General features: G+C 46.1%; 1 protein-coding gene across 1 annotated transcript in view; it reads right to left on the bottom strand.

Moving 5' to 3' along the window:
* Window positions 1-25004, bottom strand: part of PXK (PX domain containing serine/threonine kinase like) — a 56825-nt gene extending 31821 nt beyond the window's left edge. Inside the window, 4 exon segments of the mRNA XM_043517936.1 lie at window positions 1264-1450; window positions 9960-10007; window positions 11800-11850; window positions 24797-25004. Of these exon segments, the coding sequence (XP_043373871.1) occupies window positions 1264-1450; window positions 9960-10007; window positions 11800-11850; window positions 24797-24898 (388 nt within the window). The 5' untranslated portion in view covers window positions 24899-25004.
* Between the last annotated feature and the right edge of the window lie 931 nt (window positions 25005-25935).

Here is a 25935-nt window from a genome sequence, read left to right as displayed (position 1 = left end):
TTTATATATTGCCACAAATTTACATAGTGCTTTGCACAGATCAGGACACATTCCCAACTCTGAAGAATTTAAAATCAAAGTAGAATCATAATACAATAATACATAAGTCTTTTACAGTGCTTTTCATCAATAGATCTCACAGTGCTTTACCAAGAGGCGAATATCATTATCCCCAGTTTACAGGTAAGAAAAAATTGAGGCATAGAAAGGTACAGTGACTTGCCCAAGACCACCCAGCAGGCCAGTGGCCAAACCAAGAATAGAATCCACATTTCCCAAATGCCAGTCCATGGCTCTATGTGTAAGGCCAAACTGTACACACGGGACAAGACATTGGACAGCAGCCCAGGAAAAGAAGGTGTAGCAGTTACAACTAATGTAAAGAAGACAGGAGGGATTACTGGAGGAGGTGGGTTTCAAGAAGGAATTTGGAAGAGGAAAGCAAGGGAAGTTGACACCCCAGGTAAATTCACTCACCCTTATTGGTTAAATGGGAAGAGTTTTAGAGGGTTAAGCTTGTCTCACCCACGTGTTACTGCAAGGATGAGTTAAAGTCTATACAGCACTCTAGAAAAGGACTACCTTAAAAAACAAAGCAAATGAGACATGGGGCTGGATGTCAGGATTCCAAGATTCTATTCCCAATGGCTCACTGTGTGACCTGGGACAAATCACAACCTCTGCCTTAGTATCCCCACTACAGAAGTACCACCTCGGTATTACACTGAAAGCTAGGCATGAAGAACGCTAAGTGTAAAAGTGCCAGCTACCCATGATGCAGTGGGCAGGAATTTGTGAGCTATAACAGCAGTACACAGTAATATATGAGGTCTCTATAGAAACCATGAAGAGTTTGCACCATGGGCTTCACAAAGTACTCAGCAAAGCTGAACTAGTTCCCTGCGTTTCTTGGCTCACTGCCCTAGCTCAGGTACAATAGTTTAAACTGCCCTAGGTAGAGTCTTATGTCTCCCCTCTTTACATTTCCTCCTACTGATTCTCTCGGTCCTGGCCACTCTTTGTGGTACTGTAACTGCAAACTTGGTAACAGTACAGTTAATGCACAGATCTGCTTCATGACAGACAGCATGTGGGCACTTCAGAGTAAATTCACTCCTCTATGCCCCAGTATCACTCTTTAATAGTATTAATGCACAATTTATAAGTGAGACTGGTCCTCTGTGTCTGGAAGAGGAAGTAAATTTCTCCTGTGCCCTTCGCTCAGCAACTATCATTAATGCAGTTTTACAATCCTTCACTTACCAGTATAGTTTACAGAATAGTTGTTTGGATCCAAGAATTTTTTTACCAATTCACAATTGGACAGTATGTGATTGGAAGTGATGACGTGGAGATAATTCTCAAGTCCCTTCTGTCTTTCAGCGATGAATTCACGATCCATATTCCCAATCAACTTTTTGGGAGGTAGAGGTAGATTTAGAGCTGAGATCTTAAAAAGAGAGAGGAAAGATAATATTATCAAAAAACTTCCTCTTTTAATGTCTCATGGAGGTAAATATTGAGCCATAAAACACTAGTTTTGCGCTGTTCTAAGAACCAGGTAATTTTTAAAAAGGATATTGAGAAAGTCTATATTGGCGTTTTGCCTTAAGTTGTGTGTGTGTGTGTGTGTGTACAGTGCTGAAATAGTCTGATATGTACTCTCATCTCAGAATGTAGAGTTTTGTATGTGTAGCACCACCAAAAGTGCCAGGAGATTTATGTGCAAGAGCCACACTAACAAAAATGAGAATAAAGCACGGTGTTTTCTCAGCATACCTATGTCATAGCACAAACCAACATTGCATCCTAGTGTCTGCTCTTGACAAACTCTCCTCTCCCATTTAACTTGTGCACAGATTGGTAATAGTTTCTAATTCACGCACTACCATTATTGTGACTTAAAGAAGCTGGCAGTAATTGTTTTTAACTTACAGTTTCAATTATATGAGATATTCTTCACATCCCATTCTAAAATTTTTGCTATGTGACATTATACAGGTAGAGCTGTTACGTTTCACCCCAGAAGCATAGGCGCCAACTCCGTGGGTGCTCTGGGGATGGAGCACCCACAGGGAAAAATTGGTGGGTGCTCTGCACCCACTGGCAGCTCCCTGCCCCCCCCTTCCCCAGCTCACCTCTGCCGCATCCCCTGAGCACGCTGCTGTGACCTACTTCTCACTCTGGCTCCCAGCGCTTGCACCGCGGAACAGCTGTTTCATGGCAGCAAGCGCTGGGAGGGACGGGGGAGGAGGGGGAATGCGGCGCACTCAGGCGAGGAGATGGGGCTGGGGTGGGGATTTGGGGTGGGGTCCAATAGGGGCATGGAGGGGCGGAATTGGGGCAGGGACAGAATGTGGGCTGGGTTAGGGGCGGGGCAGGGGTAGAGTCAGGGTGGGCCGGGGGGGCGCAAGCACCCTTGGTCACCAGGAAAAGTTGGCGCTTGTGCCCAGAAGCACTACATTCTAGTGGTGGATCACTATATACTCCTTACCTACATGTTGTGAGGCTTTAGTTAGTTAATGTTCATGAAGCACTTACAGCTCATCAGATAAAAGATACTGCAGAAATGCAAGGTATTATTTTAAAGAAATCAAAAGATTGTGTTTGAAAAACAAAAATGTAGGTTGAACACAGTATTTATATCTACTTGCGTCATATGAATTGATACAAAATTAAATTATTCATCTTTCCAACACATCCCTGTACAGCAATCAAAGCAGATGCCTCACGGTTACTGAGCCTTCATGGGAGAAATCCTTAAGAAACCAGGTGTCCGTCACAGAGGCCCATGATGCCAGCTGGCAAATGTTACTGTTCTGTAACAGCAACTCCTAACAGGCCTGACAAACTCACTACTCCTATCAGAGGGGTAGCCGACGCATATTAGTCTGTATCCGCAAAAACAACGAGGAGTCCTTGTGGCACCTTAGAGATTAACAAATTTGGGCATAAGCTTTCATGGGCTATAACCCACTTTATGTAAGACCTTAAATGAAAGCCAGGATCATACTGATCATCCATATTGTTGTGAAATGTATGTACAAATACTGTGTCAGAAGTTGCAGACACGCACGCGTGCACTCAAAATATATTCCTAAAAGTGTCTGAATCAAGGCAGGGTTGATAAATAGGTTTCTATCAGACAAAAGATGTATATTCAGCGGTCTGCCTCAGTTCACCTGCAAATCAAACAGCGGAAGCTTTATTTGCATACGCAGTCAACATGAACTCAACTCACCAGCAAACAAACCCCGGGGGGGGGGGGGTCATCCTGACTTTAGGAACAACATAATGAATTTGGGTCTTATAAGGAGAAGGAAAGCTTAAGGACACCTCTATGCTTCTCTGAGGAAGAATAGCGCTTGGGGATAGTAAACCTGGTATTTCTGTTAGTTGCCAGTGACAGGCTGGATGTCACAGGGGAAGACTTCAAGGGGTATCAGGGACTGGGGTGCACCTATTAACCTGCAAAGCAAAGTGAGGGTTAGCTTTGGCTTGAGGAGACTGTATGACAGCATTGCAGAAAAAGAAAGTTGTGGGTGCACAATAGCTGCTTTTCTAAAGAAAATAGTTCCGGCACTGGGAGGACACTTCCCCACACCGCCTCCAAGTGCTCAAATTGGAAAGTAGGTGGGAACATTTGATGGTTATACCATCCCCACTTCTAACTTCCACCAGTTGGAAAAGTAGGAACAGTTTAAAAAGCTGGAGGAAACCACCACTTTTTGAGAGAGGAGGCAATGCCCTTGCCCTTTCCCTGCTCCTCCCTCCACACCCATGTGAGCTCTTTCCAATCCCTGGCATTATCAATGTTGATAAATGCGAAGTAATGCACATTGAAAAACAATCCCAACTATACATACCAAATGGTGGGGTCTAAATTAGCTGTTACCACTCACAAAAGAGATCTTGCAGTCATTGTGAATAGTTCTTTGAAAACATCCACTCAATGTGCAGCAGAGTCAAAAAAGCGAACAGAACATTGGGAATCATTAAGAAAGGGATAGATAATAAGACGGAAATATCATATTGTCTCTATATAATCCATGGTATGCCCACATCTTGAATACTGCATGCAGATCTGGTCACCCACCTGTGATGTTATCTGGTTAAAATATGACCATACAGATCATTGTTGCAACTACCGTTATATATTTGCAACAAATCTTGTACAAAATGTGGCATGTAAGATGTCTATGGAAAAGTTATGATTTGCTGATTATGATTATACTATCTGAATGCATATATCATTTTTGTATGTGAAGTTAAGTATTGGCTCTATACCTGGATTTCAAATGTTTGCCCCGAGGGAACGCCCAAAAGGTAGTTAGCCAGCACATCTTGGAGGGACTATTCAAATTATGTGGCTCATCAAGAAACAAGCAAACACTTAACTGACAGTGGACCATGGGAGATGCCCATCTACATTGAATGGGCAGTCCTGCAAACGTGCTGTTTGGGGTATAGGTAATGGCTTCTACTGTGTCCAAACCTTCATGCAGGGACACGTGACTTGCCATTGTGACTCCAAACACCATCTTGTCACCTGTAATTTTCCACTAGCTGTGCTGAGGGCTTTGTTTGAAACAATGTGTTTCCCTCTACATGGCAGAAGATATAAGGCTCTGGAAACACCTCCATTTTGCCTCTTTTCTGCTCCAACCTCTGGACTATGAACTTATATTAATGGAAGCATTCTAACCAAGGAATTGAGAACCTTCAATGATTTGGAAGCAGACAGAGACTTGACTTAAGCCAACAGTTTATTCCATCACTGCTACAAGCCTGAACAAAGAACTTTGCAATTATTGTATGTATTTGATTCCTTCAACCAATTTTAATTCTCACCTTTCTTTCTTTTTATGAATAAACCTTTAGATTTTAGATATTAAAGGATTGGTATCAGTGTGATTTTTAGGTAAGATCTAAGTTGTATATTGACCTGGATGTGGGGCTGGTCCTTTGGGATCAGAAGAACTTATTATTTGAAGAGACTGGTTTTAAAGAACCACTCATCTCTAAGTGTAGTGTTTTCGGTGGTAATACAAAGACTGGAATGCCTAGGGAAACCACTGTTATGACTTCTTGTTACCAGCGTGGTGAAATAGAAGTTTACTTTTGTTGCTGGTTTGGTATATCTTATGGGGGATTAGCCACCAGTCTTGGGGTGTATCAGCCCTTTTTCAGTAGTTTGTCCTGAATTTGACATCCTCAAAAGAGATATACTAGAACTGGAAAAGATTCAGAAAAGAGCAACAAAAATTATTAGGGATATGGAACAGCTTCCACATGAGGAGAGAGAAATAAGATTGGGACTTTTCAACTTGGAAAAGAGATGACTAAGGGGGGGGATATGATAGAGGTCTATAAAAATCATGACTGGTGTGAAGAAAGTGAATAAGGAAGTGTTATTTACTCTTTCACATAACACAAAGACCAGGCATCACTCAAATAAGTTAAAAGGCAGCAGGTTTAAAACTAACAAAAAAAAAAGTACTTATTCACACAATGCAGTTAATCTGTGGAACTCTTTGCCAGAGGATGTTGTGAAGGCCAAGACTATAAACAGGGCTCAAAAAGAACAAGATAAATTCATGGAGAATAGGTCCATCCATCAGTGGCTATTAGCCAGGATGGGCAGGGATAGTGTCCCTAGCCTCTGTTTGCCAGAAGCTGGGAATGGGCAACTTGATGATTCCCTGTTCTATTCATCCCCTCTGGAGCACCTGGCATTGGCCTGTCAGAAGACAGGATGCTGGGCTTGATGGACCTTTGGTCTGACCCAGTCTGGCCGTTCTTATGAATCAGTAGCGGACAAAATGTTGGTAGGAAAAATAAGGTTATGTGACTGTCTTAAGTTACTGGAACACATGCAAAGCATCCTAACCACTGTGCATTTCCCCACATGCTCACCCTCCTACTTTGAAGGGGAAAAAAAATCTCATTTGCAGGCTAAGCAAACACACACACAGATAGTTACACGTCAGTCTGAGAATCTGCACCAAGATTCCGCCAAGATTAAAGAATTACAGCAAAGCTTCAGAAATCAGATGCTTTTTCTGTTTAGAAGTGCAATCAATCAACAGAAAAACATGTCAGATCACAGTTGACACAGTACTCCAGATGAGGCCTCACCAATGTCCAGTTTTGGGCCCCACACTACAAGAAGGATGTGGAAAAATTGGAAAGAGTCCAGCGGAGGGCAACAAAATTATTAGGGGACTGGAGCACATGATTTATAAGGAGAGGCTGAGGGAACTGAGATTGTTTAGTCTGCAGAAGAGAAGACTGAGGGGGATTTGATAGCTGTTTTCAGCTACCTGAAGGGGGTTCAAAGAGGATGGATCTAGACTGTTCTCAGTGGTAGCAGATGACAGAACGAGGAGTCATGGTCAAGTTGCAGTGGGGGAGGTTTAGGTTGGATATTAGGAAAAACTATTTCACTAGGAGGGTGGTGAAGCACTGGAATGGGTTACCTAGGGGGGTGGTGGAATTGCCTTCCTTCAAAGTTTTTAAGGTCAGGCTTGACATAGCCCTGGCTGGGATGATTTAGTTGGGGTTGGCCCTGCTTCGAGCAGGGGGTTGGCCTAGATGACCTCCTGAGGTCCCTTCCCACCCTGAGATTCTATGATAAGGCTCTTCCTCTGAGGGTTAGCCACTCACTGCTTTACAGAGAAGGGGCTCTAGTTTAGGTGACCATTTTCAAACTTTCTCCAAATGCTCCTGGGGCAGATTTCGTTCCTTGATTCGGAAAAACAAATCTGAATATTTAAGGCAAGCCCAGTATTTTCACCTTGGACTTCTGCAACCCCACCTGCCAAATCACAAGGGGGACTGGGATCATATTTATGGAAAGGCACCTCAGTGAGGCCCTGACTACACGTGCTTTAGGGGAGGGAATACTTACTGGGCTCTAATTCAGTACTCAGAGAAGTAAAGCCCCCAATGCTGCCAGTGAGATTTTTTGCCAGAGAAGGGCCAATGCTTTAGCACTCTTATCTTCAAACTAGAGCGTTCTTAGGGATCTCTGTGATAATTCACAGTGTGTTACAGCAAGTCATTAGCTCCCTTAGCAGAGAATGGTCTGAGGAGTTCTCTCAACAAAATGGAGATCACATGACATACAATTTCCACACTTCTACACTAAATAATCTCAAAGTAAAAAGAGGATGGATCGCGAGAAGCTTTTTAATACAGTACACTAGGGGAGACTGGTTGAGATTTTCAAATGCAGTTTGGAGATTTAGTCACAAGTCTCCCATTAATTTTAATGGGAGCAGTGTGGCTAAATCCCCTAGTCCAGTTAGCTTTGAAAAAATCTCAGCCCTCTCTATTATTTTAAGAGGTGTCCGGTAACAAAACAGTACAGACAACAAAAATCCACAACAATTCCAGGCTCTGCAAGATATCCAAGCACAACATCCTGAAGCAACAGGCAATAAGCAGGTCAAGAATTAAGTGAGTCAGTAAAGAACATGGGTGGCTTACAGCTTTAAGTCCAAGAGAAGCTTCATTTCTCTTCCAGGAACAGGTCAAACTTTCATAGGTAATTTTACTCTGAATTAGCTTCCTTCTCTACAGGGGGTTTTTATTTTGTTCAGTCACAGGCCTGAACATTTCTATACAAAATGGTGCTGTTCGGACTTTTGGAAGGAACTAGGGACTGTGCTTCTTAAAGAATCAAGTGTACACATGTGTATGCAATGCTGGAGTTATTTTACATAACTTAGTGGAGCAGGAGGAAGAAAAAAAATAACCTTAACATGCCCCATTTCCCTTTGTGTCACCCTTCAAATATTGGGACAGAGAGTGGAGCTAAAAGGGATGTGTTGGGGCAGTGCTACACAGCAGCCAACACTGTGGAGATTCCTGACAGCACTGCAGCCAATCTACAGCTTAAAGCAATCGTTCTCAATCTGTGGTCCGCAGACCCATCGAGGCCCACAGACTACATCTAAAATATCCAAAGGGGTCTGCACCGCCATTCAAATTTGTAGGGGTCTGAAAATGAAAAAAAGATTGAGGACCACTGGCTTAAAGTCACTTTAAGTAACCCTGCCTTTCCGCTGTGCTTCAAGTTCTGTGCTGTGCCTCCTAGAGGATATGTTCTCACTCCTCCCAGCTTACAGATAGCAGGAATGTCTGTTGCTAAGCGTCTTTATTACTTTGATCCTTTGCAATCTTCTGTTATTTACTAAAACTGCTTCTGAGGAAAGATGAGTTGAACATAATGCGAGCCATTTGGGCTTACCTGAGACTGCCCTGGCTGGGGCATCTGCCCACCACCTCAAAATAATAATTCAAGATGTTTCCGCCAATACAAAAATAATTACAATTCCTCAACAGACTTGTTCCCTCCCATAAGCACTCTCTTTTTACCTCCGGTGAACCCATGATGCAATTATTCAGTTAGAGTTTTGTAGAATGCATTACACCCGCTTTTTACCAGTCAGAGGTGTTGTAGATTGTGATTTGTCACAAGCACGCTCCATTTCGCTCTCCTAGGAAGTGGTATGCATTTTAAAGAACAGCAAGTATCAACCTACACAGAGGATCAGGAGGGAAAGTCACAGGGTTTGTCCATTCAGTAGGATTTTCTTTTCCTGCTCATGGGAGTTATTTTTAAAATTGCTCCATTCCCACATATGCGTTCTCTTCTGAAAAACAGCTGGAATCCAGTCGTCTCCTGCTGAAGTCATGTTTGGGCTGAACACGGCGAATACATGCCAAGATATACACAACCTAACAGAGTAGTCGTGAACATTGTATGCTGCATCAGTATATTAAGGGCCCAATTTTGGATTCCGTACTCAGGCAAAATTCCCAGTTAGATCAAATGAAGACAGTGGGAAATTTTCCTGATTTAAAAAAAAAAAAAAAAAGTGCAGGATTGGACCGTAGAAGACAAAGAAGAAAGTAAAGTTGGTCAATTAATAGTGGTCATACAAAATCTTGAGTGCAAATTCAGACCTAGTGGATAACCCCATAGAACTCAATTAAGTTACACCTGCTTAAATTGAGTCTGAATTTGGTCCCAAGTCTATCTTCAACCCTCTACAATGTCATCCCTGCTTCTGTATTTAATGGTGCTCATATCGTGAGCACAGTTCAATGTACTTGTCCATCTTGTTCACTAGACTTCACGAAGTAGTCAGGTTTTTAAAACCAACAAGGAAATGAAAACCAGAAAGGCCTTAAGGTCCTGCAGTCACACTACATGTGACAGGGGGAAAAAAAGAGAATAAAGTGACAGATAAAATCTATTCTTAAAACACCAATAGAGCTCACTTCTTATGTTATTTGTCTGGTGTTAAACTAAGAAATCCTGGAACCACAAGCATCCTTCCTGTAAATGTTAGTCTCTGCCTGCCCCTCATCCCATACACACTTTGCCTTTTCCTACGCAAACTAAAAGAAACCACTGTCCTTAAAAAAAAAAAAAAACAAAAAAAACCCCAGTCAATTCAGTGTTTAACTGAGGAACCCTTTGCAATTATACAGAACACCATCACATGATAAGCAGCATCTGGAAGTGCTTTTAGAGGAAGCCAGATAATGAGATACATAGCACTTCTGTGCTGAATTAAGACAGTCAGTATGTGCCTTCGTTTTGTGCGAGTCAAAGAAAGAAGGGGTAATAATAGTACACCAAACCAGAACAAGTCACATCACTGAAGGGAAAGATTCAGTATCTGCCAATCTCCTGTCTTTAGATTTAAATTGGTCAGAGAGGTTACAACCAACATTTCCCATGGTAAAACCTAAAATAGCTGAGCATTTCTCCTTGTTCAAAAATGTCAGTTTATAATTTTAAAATTTAAGTAATTTCATTTTCAGCCATGTAAGTTTGATGCTGTCTCTGTTCTCTTCATTGTTGCATATAAAGAAGAAAATTTTAAATACAATATAATATATTAATCAGAATTATAGTTATTTATCAGAGGAAAAAATCTTACCTGCAAACTACTATTAAGCAAATCAAAGTCACTGTATCTTCTCACAATCTGCAAAACATAAACGCAGTACTGAAGCAACACACTAGATTTTATGTTGCAGAATTTTGTGATAACTAAACTGCATGAGGGAAACAATTCTGACTTGCAATCTTGGTTTCACTAAGCTTCTCTGTATAAATGCAAGACTGCTGGGTTTACACTGCTGTCTATGAGTCTATGCCAGCAAGTGAAGAGAGAGAGAAGAGTTGCTCACTGTGATGTCTAATCTTGCAAGATTCATAAATTCCCAGGCTAGAAGGGACCACTGATCATCTAGCCTGTCATCCTGTATAACTCAGGCCACAGAACTTCCCCCAGAAAACTCCTAGACCAGAGTTTTTAGAAAAATCATCCAATCTCAATTTTAAAACTGCCAACAATAGAGAATGGACCACGACACTTAGTAAATTATTCCAGTGATTAACTACTCTCACTATTAAAAAAGTACACATGATTTCCAGTCTGAATTTGTCTTGCTTTAACTTCCATCAATACAGCTTCCTAGCTGTAATATGATATTGCAGCAGCTTCATTATAGGTGTTTGCAGACACCTTCTGATTTTTCCATCCTAGAAGCAACATTACTTCAAAATCATACATTCAAAATCTAGAAAAATTTAACTTGACCTTCCCCAGAAAAATCTCTATCTGGTAGCAGTGGATGCTCACCAGCTCTTCACAGGATATCATCATCATTACTTATTTTTATTACAGCACAGCCTGGACAAGACCAGCCGGGAGGCAGGTTCTGGCAGACTATTCGGACCCCATAATTTAGGTTTAAAAACAAATACCATCTATAAACACCTGCATATTATATAATAGGAACACACTGCAAGGATTATTCTTTGTTTGGCCTAGAACATCCACAATGGCAAAAGACAATGAGGTCTTCTGTAACTACCACAACCATGTCGTTCTTCTAAGATGAAGAGGTCAGATAAAAATGTTCCTCTAACAATCACAACTTTCAGAAGCTTTGGTTAAATATGGAAATAGAAAATTTATTCCAGAAAAAAAAAAAACTTGCTTACAAAACTAGAGCAAACAATGTAAAGCATCCTAGATTATTCTATCTACCGATGACGTACATAAATAAATAAAATAAATAGGAAAGAATGCTAGGGGAAGTGTGTATGAGATCAACTTGAGGACTTTTATTCTGTGTCCCCTGGCAGGATTGTCAAAATCTAAAGGAGTGACTCACCAAACTTTACTCCTGGAAGTTGCCCACTGTTGTTGGGACAAGTAGCCTACAAGTGGTAAGAGTTGGCACAAAATGGGCCTTGGTGTTGTATCTTAGGTCATATGGATATAAGAAAGCAGGTCACATGTACTGGTTATCTGGACGACCTTATACACTGAAATGAAGCCTTCATGCTAATTAACACTAGAAACAACAGTTTGTGACCAAACACATTCAAGCATTTCACATGCCTGACTCACTCTCAAATAGCATTTGGTCTCTAAGCTAGACTTAGACTAGCCAGGATGAATCCAGGTCTTTTTCTAGGAACAGTGGCCAATTAGCCACTGGGCCAAGGCGGCCTGTGCCCTGGGGCCCCGGAAAAATAGGCACCCCGACCGCACTTCCCCAGCCCACCCAGAGCTCCTGCTGGGGAGTTGGGGAAGCCCCTGTGCCCGACCCCACTCCTCGGCATGAGTGCCGGGTGTGGGGGGATGACTCCAAGAGGAAGGTTAGGGAGGGGCCCCCACTTCCTCTGGGCCCCACAAAACTGTAATCTGCCTCTGTCTAAGAAGACCGTCTGTTTAAGTGATTTAAAATTTAAAGAGAGATTACCTGCCAACTGTTTTCCATGGAAATCCCTCTCTGCACACGAATTATATATTCCTAGAAATGAGAGGGGAAAAGAAGGGAGAGAGTTATTCAAAACAGGAACTAGTGACTCAAAAAGAAGTGTGAATGCATAGTCAGCCTTCTCTTATAATGGATTTAAAATGACCCACTATGAAATTTGGAAAAGCTCAGAATTTTCACCATTTCTGATTTAAATTTAGAACCTCCCAGCTGGGAAGTGTTTTGATCAGGAGTCTCATTCAGACCCATCTCTAGAACACACTGAAAGATGAAATAAAATTTAAGAGTGTACAGGTTTCTGAAACATTTAAGCACTTTCATTTACTTTAATGAGAGACAATAGTGAATACGTATCCTCCTGTTATCTCAGCCAGTAAAAGTTGGAGAAAAATCTGTTCCTCAAAGATCTAACTTTTAAGACATCTGCTGGAATTACAGACACCTTCATAGCTGAACAAACTCCAGCTCATCATTCCCAACTTTACTACCACTCATTGCTGCTGAATGCAAAAATTAATATGGAAAGCTTAAGTGAGTGGATGAAGGGGTTAAACACAGCGTAATATGCTTGAATAACTGGCACACTTCTATTACTCCTGATGCAGTGTTTCATTTCCAATGCATAGCTCATGTTCATTGCTTACAGACAAAATATATGCATGTATATTTTAATTATTGTTGATTTTTACCCATTCATCTTACATTCCTTAATTCCTGGACTTAATTCTTTTCAGTCTTTCCCTTCATTTCCATAGTCATCTTTACACCATGCCTCTTGAAATAGGGCCTTTGAAAATGTTTTCAAAAGTATCCCACAATAAAGTGTATTTACCTATATTTCTTTGTGCATCCCCATCTCCTGATTTTGCTCATCCCTTCTTATAACTAGAGAAACCCAAATCTCCCACATGGCAAAACACATGGGTGAATTCTATTCAAGCAGTATCTCTCCACATAAATCAGCATAGGGATGATTTCCACACCATTCATTCCTCTTATTATATACCCAATTATATTACAGTTATCTTTCCCCAAAGCCAAAGAAGAGCCCTGATCCCCAACCCAGGTACAATGAAAGGCAACAAAGTTAACCCTGATTTACACCAGTGTTACAGAGATTAATTAAGCAGACACTTGAAATGCCTAATTCACAGCTAACAGTTGCGTTTTTCCATTTCCTGATTCTAATCTGTACCTTAGGAAGTGGGAAGAGACTGCTTATATATACACAGACAGGAAAAGTAGTAACCGCTTATTCAGCAAGTCTCTAAGGAACATTAGCTGTTTCTCTGAAAGAATATAAGGGAAAGATGATTCATGATGTTTGGTCATTCATCGTTACTAGTATTTTAAAGGAAGTGGAGTTATTGCCGATCTCCCCGACTGCTCACTGTTTACACAGGGACTGACCTTCTCGTTGTACTACTAGAATGCTCTCAGGCAGGCAGAATGGAGGCATAGCTTCCATTTGATTACTGCTTGGGAAAATATAAAATTGCTTTCAATACAATACTGTCTTTCGAATAAAATACCAAACAGCACAGCTCATCCATAGAGGCCTTATCCCCTTCCAACATGCTATCCCCATCGCCACAGTAAAATTCCTTAGAAGATAGAATTGTGATTTTTTGATCAGAATCTCTTACACAGCCCTTGTCCCCTTCAGCTACTTTTTTAATCATCAGGCCTCCTCTTCCACTGCAATCAGCTCTCCCACAATCCACTGACTCCACTGGGTCAGACAGAAATATTCCACAATGAAACTCACTATTAAGTAACTTCTGACTCAAAAAAAGGTAGGCTGCTTCACAGGTTCCTCGCTCCTCATCTGTTTAATACCAAGGAGGTTTGAAAAGCTGACAAAACTAAGGAAATCCGGGGTCATCTTCAGTTCATGTCAAAAGCTTATCAGAGGAAAAAAGCTTTTCTAGCTTCCAGCTTTTTAATGCTCGAAACTGGAAACCTAATTAAGCAAGAACCATCACCAAAATACTAGTTGAAGAACACTGGATTGAGAGGTTTCAGAGTAGCAGCCGTGTCAGTCTGTATTCGCAAAAAGAAAAGGAGGACTTGTGGCACCTTAGAGACTAACAAATTTATTTGAGCATAAGCTTTCGTGAGCTACAGCTCACTTCATCGGATGCATTGAAACTATTTTTAATAAAGGGTTCTAAAAGCCCCTTTTAAATGCTTATTTGAAAAATCTTCCAGTATGGAAAGTAGCAGTGTAATGATGAGAGCTGCTTAGACCCGTGGGTCCTCCTTTAATAAGGGGCAAAGTCCGATTATTAAAACCACCTCATCTAAGATATTGCTGGCACAAACTGATGCCTACCTGCAGTGTAAACAATGCAGCTCACGTCAGCTGTATCTTTATTATTATAATGTACACACCATTCCATAATGTATAAAAATAAGACCACAGCAGAAGAAAATTAGAGACGCATGTTGAAATTCACTGAACAAGGAAACCACTTTGGAGAGAGCAGAGAAAAGGTGCTGTCCCTCTTCCCAAACAGGCTAGTTCTCTTGCCTTAATGCAAAGTGTTTTGAATTTTATTAGAGGACATCTGTAAAGGATGTGCTTAGAACAGGATCATACAGAATCTGGCAAGATGCCTTGGACTCCTACAGACTTCAGTGGCATAGGGACAAACTCAGCACTTTGCAGAATTGATCCTGGAGACTGTATACAACAGTTACAGTCCAAGTACACTGTAGGCTCTCAGGTCAGGGACTCTTCCTTTGAGTGTACAGCAGCCAACATAATTTGGCTGCCATCCTCACTGGGACCTTTGGGTGCTATAGTAATACCAATAATAACAATAATAATAATTAGCAGTGCTATTAGAAACCTTCATGCTGATATCACTAAAATAAGTTGTGTGTTCAACAGTAAGATATCTTGTCTTTTAAGCTATGACTGTATTTTACAAAACTACATTGGACTGTGTTTGAGGTTTTCTTCAAAACACACACAACTTAGTTTTTTTTAGTTAATGGTCACCTTTAATGCCGATTCCATTGTGTGTTTCAAAGCAAAGGAAAATGCTTGAAAAGAGGCTGAATTCATTCCAAATTAATGGCACAAGGATCTACAACAGTTTCTAAACAACCAAGATTCTCTCCTTCCTAAAGTTATAGCTTTAGAAAAATGTAGTCTGATTTGTACTACATAAGATCTAGAGAGAGAGATTAAAAAAATCTGAATCATTAAAATGAACTAAAGGGATGATTATATCTTTAAAAACAGTGTTCCCATTAATTGTTAATCAAAGAAAAGCTTTCAAAATATATTTTGAGGAATTATCTCAGCTTTTAGCTTCTAGGCTACCTTAAGGCAGCAGACTAATGGAATGGCAAATTCCACTTCACTGTTGTAATTTCAACGTACAATACACCAAGCACGGAAAGAATTTATTCCAGAGAGGACATGCATGCACACCCCCTAATGGTTTTACTACTTTAAATAGTTCTGCAGCTCGCAGGTCCAGGCATGCAACTACTGCAGCAGGGATCTGCAGAGAATATCATGAAAGAGACTAGTTTTCCATTTAAGGCTTAAAAAGCAAATTACAGAAACAAGTTCTCATCTACAGATGGACACGTAAAAACGCTCAACATCTAAATAGCTGAAACACATTAAAGCCTTTCTGCTGAAAAGGCCTCCGCTATCAGAACATGGTATCTTGTTATTAGGCCTCTTTTACAAGTATTTTACCTTAAAACACATTGGACACCATTCTGCTCCAGCTGAAAGGAAATTAAAGAAAGGAAGATTTTTGCCTGCTATAGAACTGAGATCCATTCTTGGTACACAGGTACTGTCTGACTTGCTAAGAGCAGATCTTGCAACTGGACCACTATGCTCACAGGAAGCTATGTGACAGGTTAGTCACACTGGTTAATGCACTACTAGAAGAGACTCAGATACTACAGTGATGAGAGTGGTATAAGAACCTATACAGAATAGAATTTAAAAAGCCCCAATGAAATCAAATCCAGTTGCAGAATCAGGCCTTATACCCGGAGGGTTATATGAAGTGCCACTGAAATGTATATGAAATATAATTGATATGATGTTCAAAATTAAAGCATATGTACATGGTAAATATTGAGACATGGAATTAGCTATGTCCAATTATACATGCTAAAAAAAATCCCAGAATCTTTACATTGTGTTTAATCAGAAAAAGAGCTCTCTAAAATTAGATCATGGTGTTCCATATATATTCTTACTTAGTGACTTCCAGATCAAGTGCTATCAGTCCACAAGCTAAACAATTTACATATAGATGTACTGTGATTTCGTTTCAGTGTAGAAACTTGGGAGGGGTGGAAACAAGCTCTTTTTTGGTTTGTTTTTGTTTGAGATACAGGGGCTGTCTCCTCAGTCTTCACTAGCAATAAAGATTCAAAAATCAAAAAAGTCAGCTGACAATTTTGTTGCTGCAGCATGAAGCTGAACAGAACCCTATATATGTACTGGCTCCACAGTGTTAACTGACATTGAACTGTATCTACTCAAAAGATCCTATGATACACGGTGAGCCAGTCTGCTGAGTGAGTAATTTTTATAGTGATTTTATAGCCATTTTTTTTGACAGACGACACACTTGGTACAAGTTTAAGATGTTTGTGTGTGTTCTCTGTCAAGTGAAAGAGTTACATTTATTACCATGAACTGCAAACTTTTGTCCGATATTTCAAATACCAATTTCATTCCTTCTTCGGTTTCTGACTAATTCAAACATATGTAGTAGGTTATTCATGCTGAAGTTTCCTCCTCATCTACAAGAAATAGGAATCCGTCTGCTGCCAAATGTAGGATTTTATTCAATGCCATTAAATTTATATTTCCCCAATATTTTAATGTCATAATATCCAAACTGTTGTATTTGACCTAATTTAACAGAAGCAGGCTAATCCACTAGAAGAATCCATTTTAAGTATCCCCATCACTAATTTTTGTCTTGAATTTCGTATTTTACCATGTTTAGAGATTTTTCCCTGCAATTCATCACCTTTATCTTGTAGTCACTGGTTTATTCAAAACTCTGACTATTTCTAGAGCCTATAACAACTTTACAGAGTATTCCTAGCCTGGATGTCATATGAAAGTACAACATTAAATCAAATCTGGACTCGGATCTTGGTTTGTAAGAGCTATGGAAGAGAGTGTTTCATTTGATAAATCCAATGGAAAGTTTTTAAGCAATCCCCGCAGGGTTTGCAGACCAACTATTACAACATAGCACTAGGCGACCTAGTAGTTTCAGATTCAAAAGAGGAAACAATCTATTTTCATTGTTCAAACCAACACAGAGGCAAGATTTAAAAACAAACAAAAACAAAAAACTGATTTTTCACATTTTCTGCTTTAATAATCTTAGATGCCATCAATATCACAGATAAGGATTTTAACTGTTAATATTATTTAACATGGCCACATCCCCTGAAATTATGGATAGAATATATCACTGGCAAATGAACAAGTTCATTTGTAGCCCCCTTTTCCTATCTGCTATAGGGCAATGCTAATTTATGAAGCTTCTGCTCTCCATGTATTTGTATGAGATAAACACATTTATAGCCAGGATTTCTTCCTTTTGGGGCCTTTCCTTTGAAAGCCTGAAGGGGTTTTCATTAGTCTTCCTATTTCATTCAGTATTTTCATTTAGTCTTCCTATTAATAAAACATCACCACCACCCTGCGTCTTCATTATGTCAGGAATACAGTAAAATGAAATGATTCCTCCCCCAAGATGTCTTGGCAAGTGCCTCTTCTTGAAGGGAATCCTAGCGCTACACTTGGGATGTTACTGTAATTTATTTTCCCCATAGAAGTTCAATTCAGATGCACTATACATCAATTACTTCCTGCTCTCACCCAGTTTCCCAGCTCAGAAATGAGGGGATAAGGTCAGATATGCGAGATGACAGGGTAGTAGCTTTACATCAAATAGGAAATCCAGACTGCTGTGGCGCCTGGTATTTTGTTTTAACCATTACCCCACGCTGCCTCTATGTAAACTATCTGTGCTATGCACACCTCAAGACCATTTTATTTTAATTCTTAACGACAGAGCTTCTGCCATAAAAGCTATTGGAAATACATGCACCTGAAACGGCTTTTAAATCAAAAGCACAGTGGTACTGCATTCTGATCTTTTTGTGCATTTCTGGTGAAGAGCAGAATTAATTACTATTAGAATCTTCCTCAATGTGAATTAACCACATGGAAGTACAAAGACAAATGATCAAAGGTTCACAATACTTGCTGCTGAAATCCCACACATGGAAGTCACATCACACAGAGTATTTGGATAGAAAACTGCTTTAAGTGCTTTCTGTACAACAGAACTCTTTGTGGGTTTTTTTTTTTAAGTCAATTCCTGCTAGAGAATCGACCAAAAAAAACCACAAACCAAAAGACACAAAAAGCTATTGTTATCTTTGTACTTGTAAGGGATTGTAATAAATGGTGTTGAAAACAGTTAAATGGGGGGGGGGGGGGGAACACTCACAATGAAACCAGAATCTGGCTTGGTAGCACAGGGAAACAAATTATATACGGTAATCACTCATGCAACTAAACACTCTTACACATCTCAGTTTATTAAGACACAGGTAAAAGGTAAAGGGTTTGTCAGAAAGTATACCTAACATAGCTTTGGTTACAATGCAAGTTTGACCTCGGCTCAGAACTTAGAGCCCTGGGCTTGTAAACCACTAGTCACGACTTCTAAACTCACTGATGCCTTCTAAAAGATTCCTCAGTTTTAGAATCCTGTGTTCAGAGGGAGATTCTTTTACAAAAGTTAGTTCATTAAACTACCAATCTGAGATCCTCAAACAGAAAGCATTGCAGAAGCACAAATTATTTGTACTCTTACAATTTTGATGGCATAGCATGCTTATTAACTAAAAATAGAGCACTATCTACCTCTATGGTCATTCATGTTACAACATTCACCAGACACAAGGAATAAGTCAGAAGCCTGCTGTCATGATATGCTTGCCTCTAAACAATGAGTAAGGCTGAAAGACACACTCCTTAATGTTCAAAACAAAGTCTCGTACCAATGCACCCGCTGCTGTGGAAGTACACCTGGCCTTATCTCTTACATCCCCATTTCCTGCTAAGTGGGTAAAGCTCTGAAACATGATAACATACAGGTCTCCTTTTCTCTGATTCTGTACCATGGTACTGCTTGATAATACCATGGTAAACACAATTTTTAAAAGTGCAGTTATACTCCAAGAAAGGGCCTATAAAAATAGCATTATGGAATTCCGTTGTTCTTGGGTATCAGTGACCCCAGACAAAGTCTGCTCAGTTTTTAAGAAAATGGTGTCAGGTGTAAATACGTCACAGGAAAATGAGCCTGGCAGCTGAAAGTCAAACTGGGTTCTATTTGGCTAAGCATCATGATCACCCCTTGTCATAATCTGAGTGCTATGTTCTGCCCTCAGGTTTCAGAGTAGCAGCCGTGTTAGTCTGTATTCGCAAAAAGGAAAGGAGGACTTGTGGCACCTTAGAGACTAACAAATTTATTTGAGCATAAGCTTTCATGAGCTACTGCTCACTTCATCGGATCCAATGTAGCTCACAAAAGCTTATGCTCAAATAAATTTGTTAGTCTCTAAGGTGCCACAAGTCCTCCTTTTCTTTTTGCATTCTGCCCTCAATTACACCTGCGCGGCCTCATTGTCTTCACTGGAGTTGCGCAGATGGAAGTGTGGGCAGAATTGAACCATATGTTGTCACTTGCATTAGACTCCAGCTCCACTCCCATCGCTGAGATGGATCTGCCAGGCTAACGTAAGCAAAGAAATGTTAAAATCTTACTTTGGCGCTAGGGTAAGCAGGCATAACTGTGCAGACACAGTGGGAGATGGTCTGGGTAAGGGCTAATCTATACTAGAAGTGCGACAGTGGCACAGCTACATTGGTGCAGCTGTGACACTGGAGTGGATCTGGGGAAGATGTGCCAATGGGACAAAGCTCTCTCATCGCCATAACAAAACCACCTCAGTGAGAGGCAGTAGCTGTGTCTGCGAGTTTGCTGTTCACACCGGTGTTTAAGTCGTTGCAACTTACATTGCTCAGGGGGGTGGCTTATTCACACCGAAGTGACCCCGGTTGCGCTGGCGCAAATGGTAGTGTGTGCAAGCCCAAAGAAGAGGGTGCATTTACATTGTGACTTTATTGACCAGCACAATACAGGTAACCAACAGGAACAAGAAGTACAGTTACGGCACACGGCACAGAGCCAGTCCATGGAGCGGAGAGGAAGGGACGGGGCTGCACAGCACTGGGATCACTGTATAAACCCAGGAGACAAAACCCAGCTACGGAGACATCAGAGCAACACAGTGAGCTGCCCTGGGGCTTCTCCCCACCCAACCCCAATACCCCGGGTCTCAAACTCACCCCTCCGCAGGGCTCCCCCACACACCCCGGCTCCCTGCCCCCCTGACACACACACCCCGGCTCCCTCGACACACACACACACACCCTGACACCCACCCTCCCGGCTCCCCCCCCCGACACAAACACACACACACACCCCGGCTCCCCTCCCCCGACACACACACCCCACACACCCCGGCTCCTCCCCCGACACACACACCCCACACACCCCGGCTCCCCTCCCCCGACACACACATCCCTGGCTCCCCTCCCCCGACACACACACACACACACACCCCCCTCCCGGCTCCCCCCCCGACACAAACACACACAACCCACCCCCTGGCTCCTCCCCCGACACACACACACACACCCCGGCTCCCCTCCCGACACACACACACACACACACACACAGACACACCCTGACACGCACCCACCCTCCCGGCTCCCCCCCCCAACACAAACACACACAACCCACCCCCTGGCTCCTCCCCCGACACACACACCCACACACACACCCCGGCTCCTCCCCCGACACACACACACACACACACACACTACCCGGCCCCCCCGACACACACAGCCCACACCACACACACACACACACTACCCGGCCCCCCCGACACACACACACACACACACTACCCGGCCCCCCCGACACACCACACACACACACTACCCGGCCCCCCCCCGACACACACACACACACTACCCGGCCCCCCCGACACACACACACACACACACACACTACCCGGCCCCCCACACACACACACACACACACACACACACTACCCGGCCCCCCCGACACACACCACACACACACACTACCCGGCCCCCCCTCCGACACACACACACACACACACACACTCTACCCGGCCCCCCCTCCGACACACACACACCCACACACACACACTACCCGGCCCCCCCCGACACACACACACACTCTACCCGGCCCCCCCGACACACACACACACACACACTACCCGGCCCCCCCGACACACACACACACACACACTACTACCCGGCCCCCCCGACACACACACACACACACACACTACCCGGCCCCCCCCGACACACACACACACACACACACACACACACACACACACACACTACCCGGCCCCCCCGACACACACACACACACACACACACACACTACCCGGCCCCCCCCGACACACACACACACACACACACACACACTACCCGGCCCCCCGACACACACACACACACACACACACACACACACACACACACCACACTACCCGGCCCCCCGACACACACACACACACACACACACACTACCCGGCCCCCCCGACACACCACACACACACACACACACACACACACTACCCGGCCCCCCCGACACACACACACACACACACACACACACACACACACTACCCGGCCCCCCTGACACACACACACACACACACACACACACTACCCGGCCCCCCCTCCGACACACACACACACACACACACTACCCGGCCCCCCCGACACACACACACACACACACACACTACCCGGCCCCCCCGACACACACACACCACAACACACACATACCCGGCCCCCCCCACCCCACACACACACACACTACCCGGGCCCCCCCTCCGACACAAACACAACACACTACCCGGCCCCCCCTCGACACACACACACACACACACACTACCGGCCCCCCCCGACAACACACACACACCCACTACCCGGCCCCCCCTCCGACACACAACACCACACACACACACTCTACCCGGCCCCCCCCGCCGACACACACACCACACAACACTCTACCCCGGCCCCCCCTCCGACCACACACACACACACACACTCTACCCGGCCCCCCCTCCGACACACACACACACACACACACACACACTACCCGGCCCCCCCTCCGACACACACACACACACACACACACACTCTACCCGGCCCCCCCGACACACACACACACTCTACCCGGCCCCCCCGACACACACACACACTCTACCCGGCCCCCCCGACACACACACACACACTCTACCCGGCCCCCCCGACACACACACACACACACACCCGGCCCCCCCGACACACACACACACACACTACCCGGCCCCCCCCCCGACACACACACACACACACTACCCGGTCCCCCCGACACACACACCACTACCCCCCCCCACCCGACACACACACACACACACACTACCCGGTCCCCCCGACACACACACACACACACACACACACACACACACACACTACCCGGCCCCCCCGACACACACACACACACACACACACACACTACCCGCCCCCCGACCCACAAACACACACACACACACACTACCCGGCCCCCCCGACACACACACACACACACACACACACACACACACACACACACACACACACACACTACCCGCCCCCCCCACACCACACACACACACACACACACACTACCCGGCCCCCCCGACACACACACACACACACTACCCGCCCCCCCGACACACACACACACACACACACACTACCCGGCCCCCCCGACACACACACACACACACACACCCGCCCCCCGACACACACACACACACACACACACTACCCGGCCCCCCCCGACACACACCACAACACACCACACACACTACCCGGCCCCCCCGACACACACACACACACACACACACACACACACACACACTACCCGGCCCCCCCGACACACACACACACACTACCCGCCCCCCCCCACACACACACACACACACACACACACACACACACACTACCCGGCCCCCCCCGACACACACACTACCCGGCCCCCCCGACACACACACACAACACACACACACACACACACACACACTACCCGGCCCCCCCGACACACACACACACACACGCCACACACCCCGGCCCCCCCGACACACACACACACACACACACACACACACAACCCGGCCCCCCCGACACACACACACACACAACACACACAACCCGGCCCCCCCGACACACACACACACACACACACACACACACACACTACCGGCCCCCCCGACACACACACACACACACACACACTACCCGGCCCCCCGACACACACACACACACACACACACTACCCGGCCCCCCCGACACACACACACACACACACACACACACACTACCCGGCCCCCCCTCCGACACACACACACACACACACACCACACCTACCCGGCCCCCCCTCCGACACACACACACACACACACACACTACCCGGCCCCCCCTCCGACACACACACACACACACACACACACTACCCGGCCCCCCCTACGACACACACACACACACACACACACACACTACCCGGCCCCCCCTCCGACACACACACACACACACACACACTACCCGGCCCCCCCTCCGACACACACACACACACACACACACTACCCGGCCCCCCCCTCCGACACACACACACACACACACACACTACCCGGCCCCCCCTCCGACACACACACACCACACACACACACTACCCGGCCCCCCCGACACACACACACACACACACACACACTACCCGGCCCCCCCTCCGACACACCACACACACACACACACACTACCCGGCCCCCCCCACACACACACACACACACACACACACACACTACCCGGCCCCCCCCCGACACACACACACACACACACGCCCACACACCCCGGCCCCCCCGACACACACACACACACACCACACACACACACCCGGCCCCCCCGACACACACACACACACACACACACACAACCCGGCCCCCCCGACACACACACACACACACACACACACACACTACCCGGCCCCCCCGACACACACACACACACACACACACACTACCCGGCCCCCCCCGACACACACACACACCCACACACACACACTACCCGGCCCCCCCCCGACACACACACACACACACACACACTACCCGGCCCCCCCTCCGACACACACACACACACACACACACACACACTACCCGGCCCCCCCTCCGACACACACACACACACACACACACACACTACCCGGCCCCCCCTCCGACCACACACACACACACACACACTACCCGGCCCCCCTCCGACACACACACACACACACACACACACTACCCGGCCCCCCCTCCGACACACACACACACACACACACACACACACTACCCGGCCCCCCCTCCGACACACACACAACACACACTACCCGGCCCCCCCCTCCGACACACACACACACACACACACACTACCCGGCCCCCCCGACACACACACACACACACAACCCGGCCCCCCCCCCCCCCGACACACACACACACACACTCTACCCGGCCCCCCTCCGACACACACACACACACACACACACTCTACCCGGCCCCCCCTCCGACACACACCCACACACACACACACACACTCTACCCGGCCCCCCCTCCGACACACACACACACACACACACACACACTACCCGGCCCCCCCTCCGACACACACACACACACACACACACAACCCGGCCCCCCCGACACACACACACACACACACACACACCCCGGCCCCCCCCGACACGGGCGCACACACCCCCCCGGCTCCCCCGCCCGGCCCGGCGCTCACCGTGTGCGAGTGCAGGCTCTGGCTCGCCTCGATCCCGGCTGTCAGCGGCACCGTGTCGTCCAGCAGCACCTTGCCAGCCCGCGGCTTCTCCATGACGGCCATGCCGGGCCGGGCCGGGCCGGGCCGGGAGCCGAGCGCGGAGCCCGCGCCGCCGACCTGCCTCGCGCAGCAGCGCCCGCCGCTGTCAACACGGGGGAGGCGCCGGGCGCCGCCGGCTCTTAAAGCCCGAGGCCGCCCGGCCCCGCTCGCAGCCTGCGCGGCGCCGGGCCCGAGCCGCCTCCCGGAACTGCCGTCAGGCCGCGAGAGCCGGCGCCCAGCCCGGGGGGGGCGCTCGGCCCAGAATCCCCCCCGCCACACCCAGCCCGAGGGGGGCTCACCCCGGGCCCCCCCGCCACACCTGTCCCGGGGGGGCTCACCCCGGCCCCCCGCCGCCACACCCAGCCCGGGGGGGGCGCTCGGCCCAGAATCCCCCCCGCCACACCCAGCCCGAGGGGGGCTCACCCCGGGCCCCCCCGCCACACCTGTCCCGGGGGGGCTCACCCCGGCCCCCCCGCCACACCCAGCCCGGGGGGGCTCACCCGGCCCCCCCCGCCACACCCAGCCCGGGGGGGGCGCTCACCCCAGCCCCCCCCCGCCATACCCAGCCCGGGGACCACCCCACAGCCCGCCAGAGGACCCACCACAGCCAGCCCCCCCCGCTACACCCAGCCAAGAGACCCAGCACAGGCCAGGGGGCTCACCTCAGGGACCCACCACACCCAGACACCCAATATGTACCCAATTGCATACAACTTGCACTCTACCTAGGGCCTGAGCAGTGATCTCGGGCTAGCAGACCTAGCTGCACCCATTCCATGCATTTGGTAAGTTATTCTACCTTAACGCTATTGAGGTCATTTACCTGTCTAGAGCTGCTTTTGTAGGAATCAGCACGAGGAGCAACTCTGTGAGAAAGGACAGGTCCCAAAATGGTGCAGATTTTTTGCAAAAAGCGGTACAAAGAAAAGCAACACAATCCAGGGAGAAGTTGCTAGATGCGGTGCGGGGGGGTTCAATTCTATTTATTCTTTCTGTAACAAATTATTTTAATCAAACTACCACAAAAGAACCCAAGCTGCACTCAGAGTTTATATTCTGAG

The sequence above is a fragment of the Dermochelys coriacea genome, chromosome 7, assembly GCF_009764565.3.
Source record: "Dermochelys coriacea isolate rDerCor1 chromosome 7, rDerCor1.pri.v4, whole genome shotgun sequence".
Classification (NCBI taxonomy): domain Eukaryota; kingdom Metazoa; phylum Chordata; order Testudines; family Dermochelyidae; genus Dermochelys; species Dermochelys coriacea.
This window is presented reverse-complemented; position numbering and strand designations above follow the sequence as displayed.